General features: G+C 34.1%; 1 protein-coding gene across 2 annotated transcripts in view; it reads left to right on the forward strand.

Annotated features, from left to right (window-relative positions):
* Window positions 1-21,446, forward strand: part of PLXDC2 (plexin domain containing 2) — a 366,773-nt gene that overhangs the window by 299,342 nt on the left and 45,985 nt on the right. For both annotated transcript variants that reach the window (XM_015585588.2, XM_025043487.1), the window contains exons 11-13: window positions 10,216-10,276; window positions 18,077-18,227; window positions 19,619-19,657. In XM_015585588.2, the coding sequence (XP_015441074.1) occupies window positions 10,216-10,276; window positions 18,077-18,227; window positions 19,619-19,657 (251 nt within the window). The remainder of the gene's footprint in view (window positions 1-10,215; window positions 10,277-18,076; window positions 18,228-19,618; window positions 19,658-21,446) is intronic.

Below are 21,446 nucleotides of genomic sequence, written 5' to 3' on the forward strand. Positions count from 1 at the left end.
ATTTAAGATCAATCAGTAAAAAAATAGTTTCTTCATAATGTTGGGAAAGCAATTTTGATTTTAAATGTTACTAGCCCCTGGTAAACTGAAGACTTGGTATTCATTTTAACTGTTTAACTTTTATTAGACAGTAAATGTTCTGCCCTCGAGCACAGTGCCATAACCTTGACTGAAGCTTGCACTGGGGAAAAGGGTCATAATTATCAGAGGACGCCACTCTGGGAGCCCAGCTTGGGCTAAGTGTCATCCAAGATGCGACTAGGGTGGAATGGTAAAAGGGACTTCAACAAAACAGAAGGCCAGGAAAGTAAGTGTAGTAGAAAGGGAAATGATTTAAAAAGGAGTTTGTAGAAAGCAACAATGTCAAGTCTGTGTTGTTGTTGTTTGAGTTTCATCTCATCTCACCCTCGATGGAAATCTAGGTACCCTCCGTTGGAAGTACCCTCCTCTGGAAATCCTAGAGCTCATCATTGCTTAAGCTGACCATATTGACAGATTGCTCTGTGACCATAGAAGTCTAGTTTCCTTTGGTGATATATACACATCTCAGTGTTTTATAAAGAGGAATACCTACAACTTTTATCTTTTTAAAAGTAGCCTATGATTGGCACCCTACTCAAAAATGTTTACCCATTTGCTCTGCACATTGAACCCTAAGATATCCTTTTAGTTATAGCTGACTGTGTCATTGTAGTAGTTAAATTATTAGCTTTTCAACTTTCTAAAATATAGCGCATATTATTGTGTATTTCTAATGAGGGGTTTTTAAAGTGTATATGCATTGGAATTTATTGACTAGATATTTATAATAGCAAAAATTTAGAAGGAAAATCAATGTCCATGGAAAGGCTAAGGGTCAAACAGATTATAGTTCATCCATATGATGGAAAATTCTGCAATGATATCTGTTTATTGATATAAATGGTGTCAATAATATGTCAAGTGAAGAAAGCAGACTGTGGAATATTTATGCGGTATTATCAGTAGTAAATCTATGTATATACAGATGTATGTATATACATACATACGTCAAATAGGATCTATTGAGGGTTGTTTTGAGTCTTAGCTGTTCAGTAACTCTATAATCTGATATGGCTGCTTTGTTTTTGCCACTTAATTGAGCTGAGTTGATTTCTCATTTTACTTTACTCTCATGTAAGACATAAGGCAAGAGGGAATAATGATTTGACTTTTCTCCCAAAGCTTCTCTGGCTTGGGTTCTAACTTCTCTTTGCCTCTTCAGACGAGACAGTAAATGTTGATTGGAAGTGGTGAGAGTACCCATTTTGTCTTGTTTCTGCTCTTAAGAGGAAAGCATTCAGTCTTTCATCACTATATCTGAGGTTAGCTGTAGATTATTCATAATACCCTGTATTATTTATGAGTATAGAATTTTAAAACCCCGTGTTAATCAAATTCAACAAAATTAAAATAACTTTAACACGGCTAAATAATAAATTTATTCTATGAATACTAACATGGCTTAGTTTAAAGAAATTAACCAATGCAATTGATGGGATTAATATTGATGCTCATCTGTTCATCTTAATAGATGGAAAAACATTTGATAAAATACAACATTTTTTTCTTAAGTAAATATTAGCAGACTGAGGTAGAAGGATGCATATTAATACAATAATAAATATTAGCTCAAGCTATGGAAGAAATATACTGAACATTGAAGCCCCAGAGACGTTCCCATTAAAATAAGGGAGAAGGCCAGGATGTGATTACCATTGTTATGTAACAGAACTCTGTAATTCTGGTTAATGCTCAGAGTAAAGAAACATAAATAAGAGACATGATTATTGGAAAGGAGAAGCAGCATTATTATGTGAAAATAAAGGAACTATTTACAAAATAACTACACAGAAATCGATAGCTTTACAATGGTCAGACATAACCATTTAGAAAATAAATGATTAAAACTCCTTAACAATAGCAAAAAAATAGAGTGATTACTAACAAACTTAATGATGTGTATGCCCTACTTAAGGAAAACAGGGAAAGTTTGATGAGATAATTAAAAGAACACTTGAAAAAATATGGTAATGGATGGAAAATTACAATATATTAAGATGTCAGTTATTTCTATATCCATTCTATCAAATTCATAATAGTATTATTATTTGGAACATAAGAATGCGATTATAAAAAATGACAGAAATGAACAAATGAATGAGACTACTCAAGAAAAATTTAAAAACAAGATCAATAATGGAAGACAAACTATTTGGTATTAAATTATGGTATAAAACTATAATAATGAAATTGTTATAGGACTTGTACAAGAAGGAACAAAGCAGTTAGTGGGAGAGTACACAATTTCAGAACTAGGCCTTAGCATATGAGTTTATGTGATAACATGCAATTTGCCCCAAATGGTTAAAGATCTATTAGTTGACAAATGATCCAAGGACTCTTAGCCATCTGTTTGAATAAAGTTTTTTTAATTTAGATTTGCTTCTTACTTCACACCATATACCAAAATAAGTTTAGAATAGATTAGAGAGTAAAAGTAAAAAATGAAATAATGGGCAAACTAGGAAAGACTATGGCAAATATTTACTTAATGCCAAAGTAGTAGAGGCCTTATTGAGCAAAAAAAGCAAATAAAGAAATCTTGAAAGAAATGGTTGAAAAACTTCAGAATATAAAAATACAAATAGCTATATAGCAAAAAAAAAAATCATATTTAGACTTGAATGACAACTTACAGACATGATCTATCTCATAGAGATTTAATATTCTTGGTTCATAGAAACCCTATTTTAAAAAAAAATAGTCCAATCAAATAAAAGGGGGAAAATAAATGAGTATACAATTTAAAACTGTAGAAACACAAATAGTCAATAAACATGTTTTAAAAGTTTATCCTCACTTGTAAATAAGAAATGTTCATTAAAACATGGTACATTGTTTTTAATCCATTAAATTCCAAAAAGGATGATGGTGTATATTCTTATAAGGGTTAAAATGGCATGTATGTGCTTATATATAAGTTGAATAAACATTTTATAAAGCTATATAATGAATGCAAATTATGCTGTCCTTAAAATGAACTCTCAAGAGATATTTAAGGACATGGAAAAATATAGCCCAGGCTATAATATTAACTATGGAAAAACAAGTTATCAAGTTATTATTCCAGTTAGATTAATACATAGATATGTCAATATGCATTAAATAAAGACTGGACAGGGGGAAAAAAACCTAACAATACCTTAACATTAGGATAACACTTACTTTAATTTCTATTTTCATACTTTTCTGTAATTTCCTATTTAAATGATTATTTTAAAAAGCAGACAATGCTATCTAAAGCATCATTTTGATTAAAATTTCATACTATTTATTGAGATAGTATTATTCAAACAGAGAGTTACAATTCAGAAGGGCTATCAATTACCCAGTGGGTTGCAACCAGCATTATTTTTTTTAATGAAATAGAATGGAATAAAATATATCTGTGCTTTATGTGAATCTCTCAAAAGAAAAAGAAAAAGAAATATCACAACAAATATTTAGTTTCAGTACATACACATGAACACACAACCACAAACACACAACCACACACACGTACTCAGATATGTATATGTCTAAATCCTTGACGTTACCCATATTTTTTACTATGATTTATTTCAAAAAGTTTGAGAGACTATATTGGAGTAATCTGTTCATAGAATTGAAGATTTCTGAAATTGCATACTTTACATTGCTAGCACATTTACGTTCCCTTCACAAAGGTGAAATAACCAAAAAGGTGAAAATCGTTGCAAAACTCAGATTGAACTATTTCAACCACTGCTGGTTTGAAAATCAAATTAACGAACTCAACGCCCAAAGGGCTTAAATTTATGAAAATATAGAATATATAATGCTCTGTAATGAAGGATTATTTAAGTCAATGCACAAGCTTCCTTGCATCATTTAAAATTCTCTTAGCCAGCATATTTCTATGTGCACTAGCAGTGCGTAAGAGTTAGATAGGGAGCGAAGATAAAAACTGAATTTTTACTGTGAGATTAGTATTGCAAGCAAATCAGTCTTTTGAGTCAAATAGCTCTTAACTTTTTCCATATGGGTAAATATTTCATTTTCTTACCCCTTCTTAGTAGCATTTTAAGGAAGTTTTTTTATGTAAGTAGAAGTACTCGAGTATCTAACAATCTGGGTAGACTTGGCATCTTCCTAATTAAAACATGCTGAAAGTTCACTGCTTCAGGCTATTACTAATTACTTTGCCCTGATATGTGTTTAATGATTCTCCAGTATATCACTGATTCTGTTTTTATGCATCGCCATTTCAATGCACATTTCATTCTACTTCTATTTAAAGTAGTCTTAGGTCCTTCATTCCCTTAAAGCATTGACAGTGACAAATGAGGATATTTTGCCAACATGGGCAGTGGCTTTTGATCAGAATAATTTCTAAAAAGGTTAGCTTTTTTTCACATAAGCCGAAATGTTCTAGCTTCACTCCCAACATCAATTCTTTCCTACCCTACACACTCCAAAACCAAAATCAGGAGGTGACACTCATGGGAAGAAAGAATTCCAGCATAAAAAGCCAATGACATAAATCATGTTCCTTATTTAAATATATTTTAGCGAAAGGTAGGGGGAATAAAAGCCAAAAATATCCTTTTTTACCAATAACTTGGGAGGAAAGAGGAACAAGATGTGAATTTTTTTAATGAGGTAATTGAATTGATATTGTTATACTTTAAAACTCACATTAAGGCTACTCTACATTCTGAAAACCTATAAGAAAGATTACACCTGCATCTCTACAAGATACCACATGTGTAAGTGACAAGGTTCTGGATATCGAATGTCAGATGTTTTGACCCGAGTTTTTTGTCTGAAACTTATTTCCACAGCAAAATTTCTGCATTCTGCCCATAATTATTTTTATTGACATTACATTATGAATCTGAGCTACAAGTAATATCAAGAGCTTTCATTAAAAGAAAACACAGTATGCAAACATAATATGCATATTCTTGCGTATTATAATGATGTAAAGTTTCATAATTTATCCTATAGTATTGTCTCTGTAATAGATTACATTGTAGTTAGATCCATCTGTCACTCCCAGAGTGACATAAAGATCTTCAGGCATAAAGATTCCAAAAACCTTTAAGCTCTTGATATCAGGAGAAATGTTTTTAGAAGTGAAATCACTTACCTCATGCCTAAGGCCATTTAGAAACAATAAGCACGTTCCATACGGAAAGTGAGATATTTTTTTACTAATTTAATTTTTATTGAGACTAATGATGATTATCAAAATTTAAATTTTTATGACCTACCTTTCCAATTAAAATTTTTCACTATTTCAAAACAAACTGATTTTTCCATATCTTCAGCTTCATAATACCTATTGTCTATTTTACCCTATGATAAAATATGTTATTAGTTATAATCACAGCTGTTTTTCATTATACTCATTTCTCATCTAAAATACTTCTACTTTCTTTAAAAGCATTTTTCCATTTCTTTGATGCTGGAGGATCATTTTTCATACTTTTATAGACTGGCAAGAAAATTTGCTAAATGTACATTTGATTTTTCCATTAAGTTAACACACTATGATAAATACACCTAAGGCTGCAAGGAACATTTAAATCAACAGGCACCTTAATGAGGTATTTGTAGTAAAATTTTTGAATTTCACAGATCTCTAATTTTAGACAACAATCTAGAACAGAGATCCACAAACTATAGCAAGTGGGCCAAATTTGACCCACTTCCTGTTTTTGTAAATGCAGTTTTATTGGAACACATGCACACTCATTTCTTTATGCATTTGTCTTTGCTTATAAACTACAATAGCAGAGATGACTAGGACAGAAACTATAGCTTGCGAAGCCAAAAGTACTTACCATTTGGTCCTTTGCAGAAAACATTTCCTACTCCTTATCTAGAAACTAATTGCTAACTAGGTCTTAAGATTCTGTGAAGTTGCTTCCATAAGTTCTCTATTATAGATATTTCTTCTCACTGGTGAAATGACTCATGTTCAATTGTACAGTAAGATTCACTTCATTTTTAATTTTTATGTATTGCTTTTGTGTGTGCGTGTGTGTGTGTGTGTGTGTATTTAACATTTGCTATATCCTTAACTTGAATGTATTACCTTTTTAAAATAAGATGTTTCTGAAACCTTTTCTACAAAACTGAGGCAAGTTAGAGATTTGATGAGCTTTACATTTTAGTCTCTGAACTGGATAGATGCTGCAAGCTAGAATACTGTTGTGTTTTTTCAGGTTTTTCCCCCCCTAGGCTTCCTTATTTAATGGGGTTCACTTAACGTGGTTCCTGGGAGGTTTGAAATCAGCATCCCATTGAAATTGAGTGGGGAATAGTTCAATTAAAGTATAGCTGTTTATCCATTTGCTTTGTAATTAGATGAGAGTGAGAAGAAGAGAATAACTTGAAAATGAGCACATTGGAAACCTAGTATAATTAGGAGCTCAGACTGTACTGGAATCAGTTTTTGAAAATTATTTACAAAGCCACATAATCTGTCTTATTTATAAATATTGAATAAAGAATTGGCCCATGTTTGAGAGCCAACTTAGATTTTCTCTCATAGGATTCTATAATACTAATTCCCAAATATGATGATAAAGGACATTTCACATTAATATGGTACACAGAATTAATTCCTAAACATTCTCCAAGGTGCTGTCTATAAAATGAAAATCTCACTTGCTCATTTTTCAACAAATGTCGACCTTACTATATGCGTATTACAGTCATCACTTAGGTTTTGAAAACAGCTGATATTTACTAAATATTAACCATGTACCGAGCTGTAATTTCAATCCTTACATAACCTCTCTTACCTCATTTTACAGATGAGGAAAGAAGCTTAGATAGGCAAAATAACTTGCCTAAGACCACATACCTATTTTTTGCCCAAGCCAAAATTCCAGCTCAAGCAGTTTGACCCCAGAACCTCCCTCTGAACCATGTTCTCCCCAAATTCTTATGAATAGATAAGCTGGAGCACAACTAGCTGTAGTGTAATAACGATGCTAGCACTTGATATTGGGGGGACACTGAGAAAGGGTCGCTAAGAAAGTAGATGCTTGTTGGAAGAGATAGGCTTGAGTTCGGTTGGTTTACTTGGGCTCACTAATTAGAGACAAGGAAGGTATTCCAGGCATAAGTCATAGCATGTTCAGTGGCAGAGACGTGAAAGAGCACAGCACATTCAGGGGGGGGCGCTAAGGGGCCTGAGAACAGGTTGTATGTAGCCCATGGGCTAGAGGAGTGAGAAATGAGCCTGCCATTCAGCCATACTGTACAGAAGGTCAGTGGTTTTCGGATTTCACTGTGGTAAGAATCACTTGGGGTGCTTGTTTACGATGAAAATTGCTGAACCCAAACTGCCTGAGAATCTTATTCAGCTAGACCCAGGAATTTACATTTCAACAAGAGTATGAGATGGTTACAGTGTAGAAATGTCGAGAAATCAGCATGCTGGAGCATGACATGGTTAATGTTGTGTTTTAGGAAAAACAACACAGCAGCTCAGGGCAGAGAGGAAGTTGTTCTCAAAAGTGATTTGTGGTTTATTTTGAATTCAGAAATAACATAAAGGTGGTTTTTCATAATGATTTTAACACACACACACACTTTTGTTTATAATTGCTTTCAGACACTATTTAGATTACTAGATTATAAAAAAAATGCTAAAGGAGCAGGGTCTAGTTATATTAATTTTTAAAGGCACTGTAAGCCACAGAAATGCATGAGCTTTTCAAACCAAATCTCATTTGTATTTGCCGTGCTCAGTTCTTCCTACTCTAGCAATTAGTAGACTGCAGATCAATTAATAGGGAATCGATTGTGAATAAATGAATTACTTAATTGAATCACATATTTTCAGTAGAACCTAATTTCACACAATATACCTGGGGAATCCTTTAATAAATCAGGATTGATTTACCCATTTAAAGGAGAAATTACTAAAGATGAAATTTCAGTTGACCCGTAAATTTAAGATTTACTATTGTCTTGTTATAATATGAGGTAAAAGTTGTTATTTCTCAGTGGCTTTGAATACATCTGCAATAGAGTAAGTGAAAACAAATTGCATTTTATAAATTATCTGTTTTGTTTAATTTTTGTGGTCAGGTGTCTCCAAAAAAATATTTTTATTGCAGAAAATTGACATATCCCCATCTTGAAAAAGACAGTGTCAGTGTGTACATTTGGAAATATTTTTTAAAAATCTTGAAAGGAAAAAAGGAGAGAGAATAACCATCTAACTCATCTGGAATTAAATAGACTCTAAATGTCAGTTTCTCTTTGGATAACCAGAGATGGCCTTGACCAACTGAGTATTCTCAAAGTTAGCATGCCAGATCACACACTGATGTTTATTCCACACTTAAGCTTGTTCAGCACAGATGGTAGGCATAAAATAGCTGAGCTCTAATGAATCATGTCTGGGCCGAATGATAGATATGGTCATTTTTGTTGACAGTAAAGTTGTTTTCACATTCCACTTGAATTATGCTCATTCATGCTGTAGTACATAATCTCTGGCAAAGATTCTTAGGAAAAGTCATCATGTGGACTCACTGCAAAACAAGTGGAAAAAATAAAGTAGCACTACATAAGTCCTATAAGAAAATATAAGACAAAAATTGAACAGCCTCCACTTATTTTTAAAGAACATAAATATCTTAAGATGAACATTTACTAATATGGATTCATATATATTATATGTGAATGCACATATATTATATGTAAATGCATACTTAGATATTAAAATTCAGGGGCAATGTAAGTCTTTAATCTTAATAGACTGGCAAAAATATTTTTAATTTCTAACGTGAAAAAGAAATCATGTGTCAAACATACTAGGTATGATCATATATTCCACTGGCCCTAACATTAAAATGTTCAAATCAAGTTTGGTAAATAAGATATAAATAAGCACATGAAATTTTATATAAAAGAGAAAGTTAAATAGGTAAGTACAATGTGATCAACAGCAATTATGCAGCTTTATCAGAATGGGCTCTGGAGAGTAATTTCTGAGTCTTGAAAAATGAATGGACTGTAGTTAGATAAGGAGGGCAGAAAGTTATTCCAGTCAAGGAAGAGAGAAAGAATCAACCAAAGCTTATTAGCCCGGTGCTTTCTATTAGACCCGTTAGATATGACCTCATCATGGTGAGGTCAAGAACACACTCAGGTCAAACAATTCACTAGAAGGACTCACAGAACTCAGAAAAGCTGTTGCACCCAAAGTTGCCGTTTGCTGCAGCAAAAGGATACAGATTAAAATTAGCAAAAGTGAAAGGCACGTAGAGCAGAGTCCAGGAGCAACAAGTTTCCCGTTGTCCTCTCCCAGTGGAGTTGTGCAGACAGCACTTACTCCCCCAGCAACACTTTATGAAAACACACAGCGTGTACTGCCAACCAAGGAAACTCGCCCAAGCCTTCATGTCCAGGGTTTTTATTGAGGGTCGGTCTCATCAGTATGAAATTCTGCATGACTAACCTTATCTCTAGTCTCCAGCCCCTGCAGAGGTCAAACTCATACAGCATGGCCCAGGGCTTCAAGCAAATAAAACAGACATTCACCATTAATCATATTGTCATAAAAATCTCACATAGCCCGAGCCCCGAGATGTGCAGAGACACTCTTATCCGGCAGGATATTCCAGGAGGCTAATTCCCAGGAGCCAGACAAGGTTTGAAAACCCCAAACCTGCTGAGTGAACCCTTTACTGCACAGAGCGTGTTTGACTGTGGATCTTAAACTTAAAAATTGAAGAAAAACAAAGAGATCTGAAATCCTGAAAAATGATACCTGCAAAATATTTGTCTGTATCTATTTGTTTGAGTGAGGAGGGAAGAAATGGGGAAAACCAACTTCATAGCATGGCAATTGGCCTTACCTTCGGGTAGAGATCCAGGTGGCCCGCATAGTGAAGGGCGTCGCAGTGGAGTCATTCGTTGCCGTGTTTGATCGTAACCACGTGACAACATAGGGGTGAGGTGTTACACAGAGCCCTGTGAATACTTCACTGCGGCTCCAATGAAGAGCTCTGTAGGGAAAGCTTATGTTGTTTTAAACTGAAAGTTCGAGAATTAACTACTTACCAGTCTTTTTCTTTTAATTTTTGCCCCTCACTCTGCACCCCATGCTCCCTTTTCCGAACTGCAATGTGGTCTTCTCTGAAGATGTTCCAGTGGATTCGATCGCCATCGGCAGGACTGGGTGGACAGTGGATGCCCTGAAGAGGTACATGTGTGCTTTATTATGACAAGATTCAGGGGACCAAGCTCTCATATCTAGCTGCCACAATATAATGAAAATAGTTATCTAATTTGATCAAAGTAGCTAGCAGTTATTGAGTCCCTCATGTGTGCCAAACTTTGGGTTTAAGTCTTTGCATGTATTTTCTGTTTATTCTCATACCCATCCTACGAGGCAGGAACTGTTATTAGCCCCATATTACCAAGTAGAGAAGAGAGAGGGGTGAGGGGAGGTAGTGGGAGGGGTGGAGTGAGGGTATTCAAAGCTGGGTATGTGGCTAGGGAATAGCAGAACCAGGATTTGAATCTCTATGAACAAAGGGTCATTCTCTTAAACGCTTGCTACTTTTCTAAGATCTAGGAAGCCGTTTTTCATCTTATTCACTCAAATTACAAAACCATTGGTATGGAGGAGAAGATTAATTGCAGAAAATCGGTGTGATGTAAGAAGTTAGAACAGATATATCACGAAACAGTAACTCCCAGGCAAACATGATAAAATGATGCAGTGAAGTGATTCAAACAAGTGTGTACAACTGCAGAGGCAGTTTTTACCTGTTTTAACGTTTTCTAGTGTATTGGATTTACACTGTCATTTCAGGGTCACATAAAGATATTCTGTAAAGTTCACAAAGGAAAGTATTTGTTCCTTCTCCCTTTGTTAAGTTTTAGGGTATGAAGTTTGAATAAAAACGACTTTTTCTCATCAGTCAAGCAAATCATGTCGAAATACTATTTTAAAAATTATTAGATGATCAGTAGTTGCTAGATTCTTTTTGAAAATTAAAATTTTATTGATAATGTCTCATAAATATATTGATAAATACGTCTTTGAGAATATTCTTGAATTTTAATCAACTTTTGAGATTTAGTTGGGTGATTACAATGATATAAACTAATGCATCTATAAACTAATGCAGCTTAGTTCAAAAAGAAAATATATTGACACAGTCATAGTTGTGTTTTCAGGTTGATGTGTCTTTCACGTAATCACAGTTACCTCTGATTTAATTTAAAAATTAAAATTTTAAATTTAATTTAAATTAATTTAAATTAAAATTAATCCATTTTCTGATTTTTATTTAATTTTTAATTAAATGTTTAAATTGAATATCTATGCTTCCATGAAGATCAAGGGTAGAATTCAGACGTCTTAATTTTCTTCCTTCAGTGTGGGCTCACCATGAACCATAGGAGACAGAAAAGAATCCATCATATTTTAAGCCCTCCTAAATATATTTGTGGGGAATTTACCATGTTTTGTGGCCTGTACTAAGCACTAAAATTACAAAGATTAAAAAAAAAAAAATGCCCCCTACTCCCAAAGAGCTCAGAGTCCTAATACATTCTGCAGTATTCAGTGCTTCCTGTTTTATTCTGTAGTTAAATTATCAACATTACTAGCTTTATGGTAAGCAGTTCTCTCCTTTTACAGATAAGTAACAAGGTCACCAACTCCAGTCCATTTTCCGTGCCTAAATCAAGGTTAAATTTTCATTCTGACCTTGTGAGATGAGTTTATTCAATAAGTGCAAATTCTCATACGAGCACTTACTAAGTACTGTTCTAAGCACCAATAATATGAAAGTGGGAAAAAAATGTGCCCCCTTGGTAGATAGACCACTGAACAAAGGACTGCACTTAGAGAATGACATGGACAAAGATACAGGAACTACAAGTGTATGGTCTTGCTAAGCAGAGTAAGAGACGGTTTGCCTGAGAAGGTGATGACATTTAAGATGATGCCTGAAAGGTAACTAACTGAAGTTCTAAAATGAGGAATACAGAGAGATGACATCAGTGGTTTACGCAGGGACCAAAATGTGATAAGTTTAAGGAGTTTAGGCTTTATCTTGAGCAAGAGAAAGCTACCTGAAAGATTTTAATGAAAGGGATGGTTTGAGCCAAATGATTTTTTTAAAGAATCATCCTGGCTGTGGGTAAATTTTGGATTATGATACAAGAGGCCTATGAGTTGTCTGTAGCTGTCATTCAGGCCAAAGAGGCTGATGATCTGGACTAAACCAATGGGAAAGGTGGTGGTGACCCAGAGGTAGGGTTGTGAAATAGAAATGAGAATTATTTGAAACATCTTTTTTTAAAACATTTTTATAATATTAATGTAGTTCTGAAACACAATTTAAAAAAATAGATATCCATGATTACACTACCCAATTTAAGAAGTGGAATTACTAATGACTATGAAGCTGGCTCTTTGCCTCTCCCTCTTAGAAATAAATAAAACTATTCCGAATTTTGGTTTCATCACTCAGAATTTTGTTGTTCATACTTATCCATGATGGTGGTTTATTAATTTTCATAGCATATTTTCCATGGTCTGAATATCCCATTTATTTACTCATCAAATATTTCTTATGTGTCCTTGATGTCCCAGGCACTTTTTGGGTACTGGGATGCAATTTGACAACAAAACAAAACACAACCACCAAACCCAACCCTCCTGGAGTCTATATTCTTACAATCATATTTTCTTCACTTAGTCTTTTGTTTATGGACATTATTTCCAGATTTTTCCTATTACAAAAACATCTTACATTTGTCTCTTGAATCAAATACAGAAAAGTTTCTCTAATATTTCTTAAAGTGACATTACTGAATATGAGTTAGGTGAATGTTCACCTTCAAAAGATAATGCCAAATCTTTTTCAGTTTTTCAATGCTACAAGCACAGTGCTGGAACTGCTTCTAGTTCTCATTATTTCATGATCCTGACAACCTTGGTTTTGTCATATTTCTTCATTTCTGCAAATGTGATGGGTGTAAAATGGTATCTTCTTGGGAACTTAATTTGCAGTTTACCAATCATTAACGAAGCTGAATGTACTCTCTTTTTTTAGTAATAAATGATAAAGATTTATTCAAGGGTCTTAGGGTCCACAGTCCATAAACACAACTAGGCAAACAAAACCAGATGTGTTCTGAAGAAGAAGGAAAAACTCGGAGTTCTTATAGTTCTGCATTCTTAGCCTCTGGCTTGGCTCAAGGTAGAACTCTCTAGATGACTGGTGGTCTGAATAGTGGGTGTCAGTCTAGATAAATGATGTCAGGTGGTCTGGATACATGAACATTCTTTCTTTAGTTGTTCAGTGGGTAACCAACAGGTTATCTGGAGGTTTGATGTATATCCAGGCACTGATGAAGGACTGGATGAATGTACTTACATGTGTTTTTTGGCTTCTGTGTTTCTCTTTCTATCTTTCTTCTTCTGTGAGATTCCTGTTCATATCTTTTTCTTATTTTTTATTGAGTAGTTGCCTTGCTCTTCTTATTCAGAATACTAAGTCTTCATTGATTATATGTAACATAATAGATCTGATATATATCCACCTTACAAAACTTTCTTGCTAATTTAAAAAATATATCTCAAGATACTTAATGGTTCTCTACTTAAACAGTCATATCACCTGTAAGTAATAAGCATTTCGCTTCTTTCAATTCCTTATATCTTTTTTTTTATTTTTGTTGTATTATTGCTTTAGCTAATATCTCCAGTTGTATATATTTTCTTCCCAGTTCTTTTCTTTATGTTCTTTTCAAGTTCTCTATGATTTTATTTAGTTACCATTCACTTACAATTTAATGTGTCTAATTAATCTTTTATGGTTAGCTTCATTTGTACATGTATCTTGTTTAAAAAAATTTCTTACCAAACTTTATAGTTTTTTTTTTCAAAAATTTTTTTTCTAAATATTTTAAAGATTCGTCTTTCACATTAAAATCTTTATTCCATTTGGAATTGGTTTCTATGTATGATTAAGGTAGAAATCCATTTCTGTGGGGATTTTTCTCCTTTATGGATAATTTCAAGCAGCATTTATTGAATAATCCTTCCTTTTGGCAATTTCTTTCAAAGCCACCTCTTTCTTGTATAGTTTCCATACATTTGGTTTCTGGGATCTTCTGTTCTAATGCTCAATTTGTCAATACCTTGACCAATGTCACGCTGTCTTAATTGCTATAGTTTTATAAGAAATTTTGCTATCCATAGGACATCACTTAACTTTTTCTTCTTCAAACATGTTTTGCATATTTTGAGGCTTTTATTATTCTTACAGATTTTAGACTCAACTGGTCAAGATCTATAATCAATCAGTCAACCTCATTAATATATTTATTGGAATTATACTGAATTGTGAATTATATTGCATTTCTGAATTATGGACAGTTTTTAAATTTATCTTTTTATTATTGACTTCCAACCTAATTAAATTGTTGTCAGTGAGCATATATGATCCTGATTCTTTAAAATTGGTTGGAATCTCTTTTATGGGACAGCATATGGGCAATTTAAACAAATGATCTACATGTGCTCAAAAAGATTGTGTTTTCTAATCAAGCGGGTGTCAAGTTTGATAAATGTAGTGTTCATTCAGACGTTCTCCATTTTCTTTTTTTACCTTCTGAGCTCTTTGAAGATAGACTTGACCTTCTCATTATTTCCTTCTATCTTTTATGTCTCTCATGCATCATCTATCTTATTTATCTGTGCTACACCCTGGGTAATTTCTTCAGATCTATCTGCCAGTTTATTAATTCTCCCTTCGTCTTGTTTTATCTGCCATTTAATCTATTCATTGAGGTAGTAATTTCAATTAATGTATTTTTTATTTCTAAACTTTAAATTTGGCACCTTGTTAAATCTGCCGACTCATTTTTATAGACTATGTTATTAGTTCATTTTAAAATTTTGCCTTTCATGTCTTTAAGTATGTATAATTTTTATATATTTTATGTTGAATGATCTGTGTCTAAAGTTTTTGGTAAGCTAAATACGTCATTCATGGTTTTGCACTTTGTCAAAGTACTACTTTTCTTGTTGGATTTCTTTTTGTATCCTTTAATTAGAAGTGCATATTTGTTTGATCTTATTCCACGGGAATCCCTATGATCTAAACAGGTGATGCTTTGCGCCAAAGAGGGTTTGATGATAGGAACTCAAGGGTTTTAGAGGACACCATATGCCCCTGCCTTAATATGAGGAGAAGTTTAGATTTATCTTCCCCATCAACTGCCAGCACAAGACTTGATCTCCTTAGAGCTTGGTTTTTCCCTTTTTGCCCTCAAAGCAGACCCTGCTTTTTTTACTTAATGTGTACTGCGCCTGTTATCTTTAAAGCACACAGTTTTTGCTTTGTCTTATTATTTTGTCGGGGGGATAATAGAAAGGCACCATTGGAGATTTTCTTTACTTCCTGCAAATCCTAGTAATACTTTAGTAATCCTAAAATTCATGTTTTATCCAGAATCTATTTGTATTGTATTCTACTTGTATTTAAAGTCTTTAGTCTACATTTACTGCCGTAAGCAAGCCAAGATTTTACCTTAAACTTTAGGGTGTCGGACAATACTTGTTTTCAGAAATAAGGACACAGGAGGAGACTAATATGTGGCAAGTCCCATTTTAGACTTGAGATGTCTGTGACATCCACATGCATTCCACATTTGTTAAGTCAGTAGGCAACTATTTAGGTCAAAAATCCAAGAGAGAAATGGGATCTGAAGATACAGATTTATGAGTCATCAACATAATCATCATGAATGTGGAGGAGATTGCTAGTGAGAATGCAGACAGTGAAAAGATGGGTCAATTACAATCCGTAAGAACCACCAACACTTAAGGGATAGACAGAAATAAAGGAAATAGAGGAGGAGTTGTTAGAGAGGTATCGCGAAATTGATGAGCAGATGGACAGAACTCAAAATTAGAAGATGGACAACTGTGCCAAATGCTGATGAGGTATCAAGGATATACCATGGAAGGTTTAGTAAATAAGGAGATATTTAGAAACGTTGGCATGAGAAATTTCAATTTAGGTGGACTGGGTAAAAAGATTTTCATAAATGGAGAAAATGGGAGTCTGAGAAAACCAGGGCACGCCAATCTTTCTGAAAGTATGACTGAATGGAAGGAAATGCAGGATGATGTGAGGATGTACTTTGGAGAAGAGGAAAGGCTGGGCTTTTCAAATAAGATTAGACACACTTGAGTATGTTTCAGTGCTGATGATACTAAGGCAGTGGAAAATTAGAGCTTTAAAATATGGAAGAGAAGGGATGGGATCAAATGAGCAAGTTCACAATCCCTGAGAAGGTGGACTGAGTTGGGCCAGAGTGGAAATTGAGAGAACAGATATAAATAATGGCCCCTATCCATGATAACAGAGGAAGGAAAGAGAGGTTAGTACAGATTCAAGCAAGAATGCTGATTTATAAAGGAATTTAAATAATTCTTACTGATGATTCTTTAATTTAGGAAATGAAAGGTGAACCCATGGGGTAAAATCAGAAGAGGCATTCTGGAATCGTAGTTTTAAGTAAGGTGGAGAGGGTTTGAAATTGATAGTGAGGGTAATGGGGTAGGAGAGTCACAAAGCAGGGCAGCATCGCCAAGAAGCATGGAATTCCCTGCTGAGGATGCAGGAGATAAATTCGCAGAGCTCCCCCATGGAGCGGGTCTGTGTGATTGTTCTCCAGCTGCGCCTGGCTTAGGAGCAAGCAGGGAATTTTTTTTTTTTTTACTATATTCAGCATTGGTGATTTTCTGAAAAGGCGATGTGGAAAAAAATAGGGCAAGATGCTTGATGTTATTGAGAAGAGGTTGAAGTGATGGAGAAAAAGAGACTTGAAAGGAAGAAAATCATTGTGCTTGGGCTTTCTGCGTAGTCACAAAATAGGGAGAATTTGAGTGAACAGGTACCTGGATAGGCTGAAAATAGGATAACAGAATTTATGATTTCAGAACTGAAGTATTTCCAATTGCAGACAAGGTCCAGGATGTGGAGATGATAACTAGAGTGCAGTCAAGAAAGAGATCATGAGATGGTTGGGGCTGAGAAGATACAGGAACTAAAGTTGGGAGAACTGAATGAGTTAGTGAAGAGGAAGCCATCTCCGGAACTCTTCCTAGCCAGTAATAAGGTGCATCGTCCTTCACTAATGATGGGAGAAGTTTAAGAAACGTATTTATATAATAATTAATTCAAACTGGGGGTGAATGCCACCCACGTGCAGAATATTTATCTTCTACTCAAGGCTTATCAAAGGGATAAAGAGTTTGGAAGGTGAAGATTGTTACTGCTGAAGAATATAGGACTTATTTTTATGGGCTATAAATGAAAAATACGATGTGCACCTTTTCGTGGTGTCCTCAGCATAGCTCTACTAGTAAAGGCAGGCTAAGTGATTCCATGAGTGCTCTGCAATCCTTTGCTTGGGTGGTTTTGAATATTTCATAAAGGAAAACAATTTTAAGTATCTATTCAACCTATAGTGGGTTATTTTTAAAACAATAACGTGGTATGGAACAGCAAGCATTTTAGAATTTATCATTATCAGTTTGTTATGAAGGGAATGCATTCTTCCTTCACACACTTAAGTATGCTGTAAACCTCGTCTTTATGTGCCTGTTTTTCTTCCTGTATGAACTTTATCCTTTTGAGATCACGGCTTGTGCAAATATATTGATATAAAATTTAGGGTAAGATAAATAGTAATATGAAAAGTTAACAGCAGAAAATGATGAAATCCAAAAATCTAAGGACGGAAATGCTTTGTTACATCCAATTTTTTTCTCTTGTCTCTTTTACATGCTTTGCAAATAAGCAAAATCTATAAATTTAGTCCCATACCAAAAAAAAAAAATTTAATTTATTCTTTATCTTGATTGGAGAGTCTTTTGTGCTTTACAGACCAACTTCTTTGATGTAATTTTTAAAAACATGTATGTTCACTCTTAAATTCTTTTCCCACCTGTTTCTCTTATCAGTCAAAAGAGAAGATGTGTGAGAACACAGAGCCAGTGGAAAGTCCTTCCCAGACCAGCACAACCACGCAAGCGACAACCACACAATTCAGGGTCTTAACGACCACCAGAAGAGCAGCCACCTCCCAGCTGCCCACCAGCCTGCCCACAGAAGGTGCCCTAGAGATATTTTTGCTTTTTTTTCTAAAGGAGGGAAAAGTCACGTACTGGGGTAGCTGTCTAGAAGGAAAATTTTTCTTTAGCAAACTGTATTGCTACGGGATTTCTAAAAGCGAAAAGACAAAATTATTAAGGAATGAAAATATGTGCCAGGATTCTTTTAATGTGCCAGGCCTGTTATTAACTCTTGGCTTTTACTGGTGGCTGTCCTCGCTAGAAAAGAAATACAGACTTCCTTTCATATTGCTAAACTTTGCAGTAATTGAATTCGACATTTTAGTCACAGGATAGAAAGGGAAAAAAAAAAGGCATGTAAAATGTTCATTGATTTTTGATTCTGAACAATAGATGATTCTGCTCATATGCAATTCAATAAAAATAGAAGCGCACTGTTTATGTCACAGAAATTGTCCTTGGAAAATATTTCTTCTGTCAGGGAAGGGGAAAATACCAGAAAACATTAGTTCATGGACACAACTTATCGGGGGAAGAGGCATATTAGCCAAAATTTGTTAACTATCTATTCTGAATGGTAGCACTAAAGAGAAACATGAGACCTCTTGGCCAAGAATAAGCTTCGAGGGGGAAAAATGTTCTTACTTGTTTACTGTCTTAAACTTTGCTTTTATTTGAATATGAAATTAAACTTGAACCTTTTGCTTTTCATTGAAATTTCATTGGATATTAAAAGTTCACTGGAATAAAGTGGTAAAGTGAGGTGGAGGACAGCTGCCAAATATATCTTACTGCTTTTAAAACCAGTGTTGTATTTTAATCCATATTTCTGTGGGTTGTCATACAGCCTGTGAAAATATTTTTATAATTTGAATACTGTCCTGTGAAAATATTCCTGCAGTTTGAATCCTGCCCTTTAGAATGAAATATAACCACTGAAATGAAAACATATGTCCTACGTTTTGTTCATTAAGGACAAGATTTTTTTCATTAAAAAACGTTGGACATATTTATTAGCAAGGAATAAGCATTTAACCTTTGAAGTTAAATTTGTAAATAATGACAAATCTTTCTCATTCCAATTAATTTTGAACTTTCTCGGTCTTGCTTTTTAAACCAAATAAAGAAGGTCATAACTATAGAGTCTAATTATAATAACTCATTTTAAAAAATTAAAAATAAATTGTACCTTAAGTTAAAATTATAACAATGTATTTTCTCATGGATCTTAAAATCATATCTTGATCTTGATCTTACATTCACAGTAAGAAATTTCAGTACTATATGGTGTAAGTTGAACTAGAAATTAACTCAGTAAAATATCAAAATCTATTCTTGTATAGTTAAGACATTAGTAGACGATTACTGCTCATGAGATTTATGCACCTTTAAAATGTTTTCTGTTATATTAACTTTGAATTTCTCTTTCAGATGATACCAAGATAGCACTACATCTAAAAGATAATGGAGGTAGGAATTGACACTTCCCTTTTATAAATATTTTTAGATATTAATTTGTTTCATTCATTTAAACGTGAGAAAGGACTTTGGGGCTTCGAAATGAACAGCGAGGTTCTGTTTCACTTTCTGTTAGTATTTAACAGAAGAAGAATTCAGTGAGTTGGCTTGAAAAGTGAGAGGATTTCAAGAGTGGAACAAAATTCTAATCCACGTATTTGCCTATAAAACTGCATGACACCAATGACCAGTTATAACGTAAAAATGTTACATGCTATGCCTCGTTGTTCTGATGTACGGTGCATGGGCACGACTGATGTATGGGGTATTAGGATCGTGGCTAGGATAAAGATTGAGAGCATTAAAGCTAATAAACCCATACATCTTCCCATTCTCTGTTGTTCTAGTTCTTGGTTTGATTGTGTATCTGGTTATCTACACAGCACAGCTGTGGGGTTCAACTATTTTTTGTTCGTTTTTTCACGAGGTTGTCTATTCAATATCCTTTATAAATAAAATTGAGAAACAGAGCAGTGTGGTAATGCATGGAAATATATTGTGCTGGGCCTTTTTATCTTTTATCTAAAGCAAGGGACAAAAATTAAGTATGCAAAAGAATATTTAGTTAGAGCATACTTAAAGTTTTTCTAAGACAGTTGAGAAATATCTATAATGGTACTTGAAAATTTGAAGAAGAAAGATTTTTCCAAAACAAGGCCGTGAAAAATAATAGCTAAAATTTTTTAAATAGTTCTTTTCCTATCAAGCGATGATAGCTCGTTTGGCTCCTCTATTGTAGTGTGCCGGATTTTCATAAAAGAGATTATTTTGTTAGTAACTTTATTCAGCTCAGGAAGAGGGTCTCTTTTTAGCAGCATCTATTATGTGACATTGTTCCAGACACAGTTTTACTTTTGCAGCTCCAGGTGATTTTGTGCCTAAGTCAAAGGTTTTAGGATATTTTTCTCTATAACCGTACTGAATAATTTCTAAATTGCTCAGTCTAGGTTAAGTATCAGAGATTTCTGTTTTCTTAGGTCACTGTGTGTGTATATCTATGTTATATCTATCTGTGTTATATCTATGATATACACACACAGTGACCTAAGATAGATATAGACAGAGAGATGGAGATGATAGAGATGGAGATAGAGATAGAGATAGAGAGATAGAGAGATAGAGATACTCTTTAGAATTCATATCAGTCTATTTGAAAGAGAAGCTGCTTAGCGTCTTCATATTTATCATTATTACATCGGTTGTCCATTGTCTTGCTTCTACATCATAGTGTTATGTTATTCATTTCTTATTAATTGTATTAATGCAATAAATGGATAGCTTTAAAGATGACCATTTATAAAATATATACTCACTAGAAATAAATTAAAATCTTAGTGTTAAAGAGACTTCAGCATCCCCACCCCATTCAGGACTTGTCACAGCCGGGTGTTTTTTTAAGTCTCATGTAGGTGTAAGTCCTAAAGTTAGGGGTTACCTCATTTGAGGGAGGGGTCTGCGGTGAATGAAATGGAGGAGGGGTCCCCAAGGGGCTTCTGTTGTATTTGTTACATCTAATTCTTAACATGGGTAGTGGTGACATGTATGTTTGTTATTTTATCCTCTGCGCCCTCTTTTCTTTTTTTTTAAATGAAGTAGTTTGTAGTGCTACCAGAAAAAAAAAAAAAAAGATTCCTGTGATTATATAGGTATGAAATACCCTGGGTGAGAGAAAATGAAAGAAGTTTCTATGCTGGAGAATAGTTCAGAGCTTTTAGTTTTTATTGGTTCATTCGTTTATTCC

Source organism: Pteropus alecto, unplaced genomic scaffold (genome assembly GCF_000325575.1).
Source record: "Pteropus alecto unplaced genomic scaffold, ASM32557v1 scaffold11, whole genome shotgun sequence".
Classification (NCBI taxonomy): Eukaryota; Metazoa; Chordata; class Mammalia; order Chiroptera; family Pteropodidae; genus Pteropus; species Pteropus alecto.